General features: G+C 34.9%; 1 protein-coding gene across 1 annotated transcript; it reads left to right on the top strand.

Annotated features, from left to right (window-relative positions):
- Window positions 1-1,640: 1,640 nt before the first annotated feature.
- Window positions 1,641-8,158, top strand: LOC134256265 (very low-density lipoprotein receptor-like; the record flags this gene model as incomplete). Its single annotated transcript, XM_062738923.1, has 4 exons — window positions 1,641-1,808; window positions 4,184-4,414; window positions 7,583-7,813; window positions 7,907-8,158. Coding segments are annotated over exons 1-4 (814 nt in total), but the record flags the coding sequence as incomplete, so codon positions are not given.
- Window positions 8,159-8,414: the final 256 nt, after the last annotated feature.

Genomic DNA, 8,414 nt, shown 5'->3' with positions numbered 1-8,414 from the left:
TGAAAAGAATCTTCTAGACATTTCTACTTTCAGTGACCATGACAACCCCTTTCATTGAAATCATACCGCTACACCACATTGAATATGTATCATGCATCTTAGTGTATGTAGTCTACTTCTTTTTCCAAGTTATATTGAAATTTTCCATATATCGCACGAGGAATAGCATTTTCAAGTCAAGTCAAGTCAAGTAATTTTTATTTATAGTCGGTACATATATACGATTCAACAAAATAACATGAGCTGTGGTGAGCTCTTTAGCCGACTTTAACATATATACAGAAAGATAAATATTAGTAAAAAATATACAATGTTAGTAAAACAAAAGATGATTTAAATCAAGCCATTTAAAATGACACTTTAAGGATAAAGAAAACAAAAATCATATGTACTAGAACAAAACTAGATTTTAAAAAAAAAAAAGAAAGAGAGATTTTAAAAGTACTTCAAAGAAAATGTTATTTTAAGCAATCATTCAAGTAACTACTGTAACTCCGAAGAATTATGCATCTTAGTTTAATATACGTGTGTACCAGGTTATATTCAAATGGGACAGGTAGAGCGTTCGCTTCGTGATCGGGAGGCCCGACTGATTCTCATTTGCGGCGCTGCGTCAAACCTAAGACGTAACATAGGTAGTGACTGTTCTAGGCGTTGGCACGATAAAGAACCCTCACTGCTCAATGGCCCTCAGGGCCGGATTAGAGGTCTAAATTTGAAGCCCTTCACAGGCATACGCTTACGGCGATGCCTCCATATGAGTGAAAAATTCTCGGTGTGACGTTAACAATATACAATCAATAAAATGAGACAAAAACTGTACAAGGAGTAGATTTTTGTACAAACAGACGGGCGTGCAGTGGGTACTAGTATTTTACTATCGCAAAGTCCCTTGAATATTCAACCACTCTTTCTTCAGAATGAAGGTACAGTGTTTCTATGATTTATTGAATTTTCTTCATCAGGGTTCCACCAAACAGAATTTCTATTTGACATTTTCATTTCATTTTCAATGTAAAACCATTATGCTGATTAAAGGTTATGGGTTCTTGTAAATGGTGATTATTCCAAAAATAATGAAACCTGCTGGTAATTTGAGGGTTGCAGAAAAGGTCAACTTGAAATGCTCATCTGCAGATATAATAAGATTTCCGTGTATAATTAGATAAATTCTTTTCAAAAAGCGAAAGAGCATGTTTCTATATAGTAGATAGAAAAAATATGAAATCAGGGTTGGGCCAGGGAGTTCACTATCGCACCATCGAGCGTCGACCGATGGCATGATGAAGCAATACCACGACAATGTGATGACGATCGCAGCATCGTATATAGTATTAGCGTATCATTGCACTATATATGGACCCAAACCCCGATGGTGCACCTGATGATGCGATATAGTAAACTGCATACCCCTATCCGGATTCCAAAGCATCCCGGTGATAAAATTGTGCCTCCTCTTCTCGTAGGGTTTTCTGAATCATTTTGTTCAAAATATGATATATACAAAACAAAAAAAAAAAAATCCATAGGACTTGCTTTGAATACAAATGACAAATGAAATATAATAAGTCAAATCAATTATCCTATTAATGATATCATAATATCAGTGAACTTATCTAGGTTGTAGCAGCAAACTATCGAGATCATTGTTCTCTTATTCTGGGAAGGATTGGGATTTCTGATATTTGATGAAAACTTGTCAAACAATATGGAATTTGTTTCTAGGAAGTTTTGCTTATCGTATTGTGTTATTATATTGGTATTTCTGAGTGGAGTTATTGGTCAGAGTGTACCGGATGGACCTACAGGTTGGTCTCAAAATTAGAGGCGTCTATATAAAATATCTATTTTCGAAGATTTCTATGAAAAAGGTGAAGATAGCGAATACTGATCGACCTCAATCATCCTACAAACAATAGAAATCTGTAATCAGGGTGTAAAACACGAACCTCTCGAATTTCAGAGGTGGGATCAGGTGCCTAGGAGGATAAAATATTTCCATTTGTTTTCTCTGGGATAACTTTTTAAAGGTCAATTCCCCAAGTGAAGGTCAGGAGGTGAGGAAGTATGGCAATCCCTTTTGCTATTTATTCGGAAAACAAAATTTATCTTATAATTTATAATGGTGTCTCTCTCATTTTAGAGAGATATCTCTTTGAAAATAGAGATATCTTGCAACTTAAAGAGACATCTCTACGAGAAAAAGATATCTCTTCAACTTAGAGAGATATATCTACTGTAGAAGCACAAATTTTCGTGGGCATAAAATTTCGTTGTTTTGTCTTCAAAAAAAGTTTTGTGGTCATTTAGAAAGTAATATAATATAAAATTTCGTGTGGGATTTAATTTCGTTGAATATTGTTAACAACGAAATAAACGAAATTTAATCCCCCACGAATATTTGTGCTTTTACAGTATTATAACAGAAATTTTTCTTCCAATATGAACAGATATCTCTTTCTCCTTGAGGGATATCTCTTTCGTGAAAAGATATATATCTGAACGTTAAAGAGATATCTCTTTCACCTAGAGAGATATATCTTGTACTTCTAGAGATATCTCTTAGAGTCAAAGGGATATCTCTCATGGTTTATCTTAAGAGACATCTCTCAAAGTGAAAGAGAAATCTTTCAAAAGTGTCTTACAGAGATATCTCTCAAGCAAAGGAGATATATCTTTATTGCAAAGAGATATCTCTCTTCATTACTTTTATTTAAATTCCATTTGAAATGACTCCTCCCTTTACCGTAAGTAAAGCTTTTTTTCACGGAAGTACATTAAAGTATAATTCAATTCCGATATATTCATGATATTCTACATTATAGCTTTATCAGGTCACCTGAGTAAACTCAGGTGACTTATTGCTATCTGTTTTCGTCCGTCGTCGTTGGTCGGTCGTAAACTTTTTAACATTTAAGCTTCTTCTCTGGTAGCTTCACAAAAAATCTTACGACTAAGATTAAAATATGACATCTCTGTAAATCCTATGTTTTATTAAGAAATTTGTTATATTTTAAGAATAGTTCACCATACACTGTTAAGTAATAGAAATATAAGATTATGAGTGACTTGCTGCAATTTAGCTGAGTAGAAAAGAATTAGGAAATTTTGGTCTTAGTCTTAAGATTTTTTGTGAAAAGGGCTACAGTAGCGTTGTGGTTTTATATATTTGTCTATGACCATATATGGTCAAATACAAATACATAAAACCATAACGCTACAGACGTGCAGCTATAGGGTGGGGCTGTATAGATTATACAGTGAAAATGCATAAATTCTTTGGAAATCTTCTTCTTTGCTCCTTGATATTAAATAAACTAACTAAGTACATAGTTATGATGAGCAAGAGTGCTTTATCCAAAATTGTGAATTTTATGGCCCCAGGGTCAGGGGTTCTGGTGTTGGGGTGGGGCTCTATTGATTATACATGTATAGTGAAAATGCATTAATTCGCACGCTAACTCTCGATTCCCGTCTACATTTTGCAACCATTTAATTTAATATAAATGACAATCTGGCCATAAATTCTTTGTTTAATACAAAGAATAATTAAAAAAAAAAGATTAATTTTCTTGATATCAGCGCTTAATTATAAATTATCTCTAACTCCAGCTCTTGAAAAAAGGGGGATAGACGATAGTTTCCATTGTAATCGGACTTTCAAGCATCACCATATTTTGAAATACTAGTAGTTTTGGATGTTATTAAATGTTCTTTATATCTTTTCTTATTTTTGTAAATCGCTTTGAAATTGGCTATACTGCGGCTCAGATGAACTAAAACACATCAGAATCATATTATTATATGTAATGTACATTTGTTGGGAATTTGAATTGACAATAGAATGAGTTTAGTTTTTCTAATTTAACTGAAACAAAGAAGTGTCTTGAAATCGGTTTTAGCTTCCAAGACGTGCCAAGAAGATGAATTTACATGTAGATCTGGTCACTGCGTGCAAATGAGAAGGGTCTGTGACAAAAAAAAAAACAGACTAGTTGAATGATGGATCGAATGAAAGTGACTTTTGCAGCAAGCTAATATTTTATATATATATATTCTTTTTATTTTTTTTTAATATACATTATTAGGTTTTTTTCAGGATGTTTTGAGTCCCTAGATTTTGTCACCGAAAGATTAAAAGGTGGGTGCATAATATTGATATAAACAACGTTTTTATTTACAGAGAACAAAACTTGTGCTAATAAGCAGTTCAGTTGTGGAAATGGAAAGTGTATACCAGCTAGCTGGCGTTGTGATGGTTCCCCCGACTGTTCTAATGGTGAGGACGAGACATGTGACTCCCGTACCTGTGCTAGCGGTGAATTCAGATGTGACAATTCCAAGTGTGTGATCAACAAATGGAAGTGTGATGGAGAAGATGACTGCGGTGACAACAGCGATGAGAAACTATGTCGTATGTATTTTTTAATTCAAATCTGGTAAAAACGATAAAATATATGTATAAATTGATGCAAGTAAATGCTTTATTTTTCCTTTCTTGTGACAGCTGACAATGTTTAGCCTATATCACAGTTGCAAAAGTCAAATGGTAAAAACAAACGTCGCTATTGTGACGTCTCATAATGCTGCTTTGACGTAGAACGACATAGGTCCCCCCTAAAGCTGATGAAATATTCTAAACTTTCTTTAATTGACAATCTACGATTTGGATCGAGTTCAATCCTTGGTCCTGCATTGTATTTTTTGGCATAAAATTGTTCGATTCATTCGATTGTCACTACTGTAAATAATGTTTTGTAGCTCAGAAATATTGAAAGATTTAGAGCTTTCTCGATGAGCGGTATTAATTAAGTAAAATAACAGTGAGGTACTCGCGATATTAGGTATTCTTAATTATCTCCCCTGGAAAAGGGGTACGGCACTTCCTGTAAACAAACTTTAACTCCCTTTATCCAATGCTGCTTTCTGGCATGTTTGGTTAAAATTGACCCAGTGGTTCTTGAGAAGAAGTCGCGAATGTAAACAAGAGGCCCAAGGGCCTTGAATCGCTCTTCTGATAAATTGTACGATGTATCACTTCTATTACGAGCCTCCAACTCTATTAGTATCATAAGACCCAAAATGCATCAACTTACAAAGTATGATAATATTTATCCAGTTAAGACTAAAGATATTATAATATAATTATAAAATACCATAAGTAGGTCACAGTGACCTACCTTTTGATTGAAATTTGCTGAGGACTCAAGATACATAAATTGACAAAGACTGATGATTCTAATTAAATAGTACCAGAGATATTCAAAAGTAGGTCACCATGACTTACTTTTTGGTCAACATTCTCTGAAAACCCAAGATGCATCATCTTACAAAGTTTGACGATTCTAAGCCAATTAGTACCAGAGATAATTAAATATAGCCAACAAATGTCAAAAGTAGGTTATGGTGAACTACTTTTTGGTCGACGTTATTCAAAAACCAAAAATGCCTAAACTGACAAAATTTGAAGATTCTAAGCCAATAAGTACTCGAGATATTCAAAATTAGGTCACCGTGACCTACTGCTTGTTGGACATTCAATGAAACCCTAAGATGCCTCAACTGACAAAGTTTGATAATTCCGAGCCAATAAGTACCAGATATAATTAAATGTAGCCATAAAATGTCAAAAGTAGGTCACAGTGACCTACTTTTTGGTCGACATTCTCTGAAAACCCAAGGTGCCTAAACTGACCAAGTTTGATGATTCTAAGCTAATACATACCTGAGATAATCAAAAGTAGGTCACCGTGATCTACTTTTTGGTCGACATTCTCCGAAAACCCAAGATGCCTCGACTGACAAAGTTTGATGATTCTTAGCCAATAAGTGCCTGAGATACTTAAATATAGCCATAAAATGTCAAAAGTAGGTCACTGTGACCTAATTTTTGGTCGACGATTTCTGAAGACCCAAGATGCATCAACTGACAAAATTTGATCATTTTAGGTCAATAAGTACCAGAGATACTTAATTTTAGTCACAAAAGGTCAAAAGCAGGTCATTATGACCTACTTTTTGGTCGTTACTCTTCGAAAACCCAAGATGCATCAACTCACAAATTTTGATCATTCTAAGCCAATTAGTACTGGAGATACATAAATAAAGCCATAAAATGTCAAAAGTAGGTCATCGTGACCTACTTTTTGGTCGTCACTCTCCGAAAACCAAATATGCATCGACTCACAAAGTTTGAAGATTCTAAGCCAATAAATACCTAAGATACTTAAATATAACCATAAAATGTAGAAAGTAGGTCACCGTGACCTATATTTTGGCAGACATTTTTCAAAGACCCAAGATGCATCTACTGACCAAGTTTGATGATTGTAGGTCTGAAGGTAATCAAAATATGCGATTTAAACAATTTGAAAACAAAAGTCAGCAAAATTCAAAAAGTAGGTCACAGTGACCTACTTTTTCATAAATATGTCTTAAAGTCCCAAGATGCATCGAAGTACAAGATTTGATGATTCTAAACCTTACAGTGTCTGAAATAATGGGATTTAATGTTTTTAAAAGGATAAGTCATAAAGTTCAAAAAGTAGGTCATGGTGACCTACTTTTAAGTTGACAGTGTTTGAGGACCCAAGATGCATCAATTGACAAAGTTTGATGATCATAGGCCTTAAAGTGTCCAAAATATGCCTTCAAATCAATTTGAAAACAAATCCCCGCAAAATTTAAAAAGTAGGTCACCGTGACCTACTTTTGAGTTAACATGATGTGAAGTCGTAAGATGCATCAACATGCAAGATTTGATGATCCTAGTCCTTATAGTAAAGAAAATATACACGTTTTTATTAATTGTAAATTTAGGTCAACTTTGAAGTGACCTTGAGACCACGCCCTTTGCCCCAGGGTCATGCCTTGAACAATTTTTAATCTTCAACATATCTTAATCCTTGTATATAAGTTTGGTGAAAATCTGCCTGGTGGTTCTGGATAAGAAGATTTTTTAGCAACCAGTACTTTTGGTTTTGTTTTCCTGATTATCTCCCCTTGTTTTAGGGTCCCAACCCTTATTTTAGTAAAAATGGTAGCCCTTGGGCCAAGGATACCCTGTGACAAATTTGACACTGATTGGCCAAGGGGTTCTTGAGTTATAGCCCATATTCTAAAAAGTTAACGCACACCGCACACCGCACAAATGGCCATAGCATTAGCTCTTTGAGCCTTTGGCTCAGAAGAGCTAAAAAGTCGACAGACGACAGACGAACGCCGAACACTGATCAGAAAAACTCAAGTATAGCCTTCAGCTCAGGTGTGCCAATGAGATGGGTCTGTGACAATGAAGCAGACTGTCTTGATGGATCGTATGAAAGAGACTGTTGCAGCAAACTTACAATCTTATAAGATATGTATTAGCGTGTGTACAAGAAAGTATTATGATACAAAAGTATTAAAATACTTGTATTATACTACAAATCTCATCGTGTATACCGGCCTTGAAATTTTATATATTTTCTTTTTAATTTTATTTATTTTATTAAGTATTATTTCATTTTTTAGGATGTTTTGAGTTTTTGTCACTGAGAGATTGAAAGGTGCATAATATTGATAACAACGTCTTTATTTACAGAGAACAAAACTTGTGCTAATGACCAGTTCAGTTGTGGAAATGGAAAGTGTATACCAGCTAGCTGGCGTTGTGATGGTTCACCCGACTGTTCTAATGGTGAGGACGAGACGTGTGACTCCATTACCTGTTATAGTGATGAATTCAGATGTGACAATTCCAAGTGTGTAAACAACAAATGGAAGTGTGATGGAGATGATGACTGCGGTGACAACAGCGATGAAAAACCATGTCGTATGTATTTTTTAATTAAAATCTGGTAAAAATGATCAAAGATATCCATAAGTTGATGTAAGTAAATGATTTATTTTCCCTTCTTTGTGACAGCTGATGTAACTTGTACTGCTGATGAGTTCCAGTGTTCTAACAAGTATTGCATCGACAAGTTGTGGCAGTGTGATGGCGAGGTTGATTGTAACGACCAAAGCGATGAAATAAACTGTGCAACCAAAAATGTATCTATTTGTTCAGACGACTCGAAATGGGAGTGCCACACTGGTAGAGAGTGTATCCACATAGCATGGAGATGTGATGGGGACAAAGACTGTGTGGACGGATCTGATGAGGGTTCTGAATGTGGTTAGTTTGGTTCTTAAAGCTGAAAACGAAAAGTAAAAGGAATTTATCCGTCATATTCAATTATTCACTTGCTATATATCTGATGGCCTCTTTCAAAATCCGCTTAGTCACACCAGCGTCTGTCACGGACATGTGCTACACAGAACTCGTCAGCAAAAAATATATGTACCTTTTCTAATACAGGAGAGTAAGTCGATTAAGGACTTAAAACAGCTGCACAAGTCAATGCAGTATACAAATACAGACAGATGTCTGT

This window comes from Saccostrea cucullata, unplaced genomic scaffold (genome assembly GCF_032062105.1).
Source record: "Saccostrea cucullata isolate Sc308-1 unplaced genomic scaffold, CSIRO_AGI_Scuc_v1 ctg929, whole genome shotgun sequence".
Lineage (NCBI taxonomy): Eukaryota > Metazoa > Mollusca > Bivalvia > Ostreida > Ostreidae > Saccostrea > Saccostrea cuccullata.
Note: the sequence above shows the minus strand (reverse complement) of the source record. Positions and strands in the feature narration are given on the sequence as shown.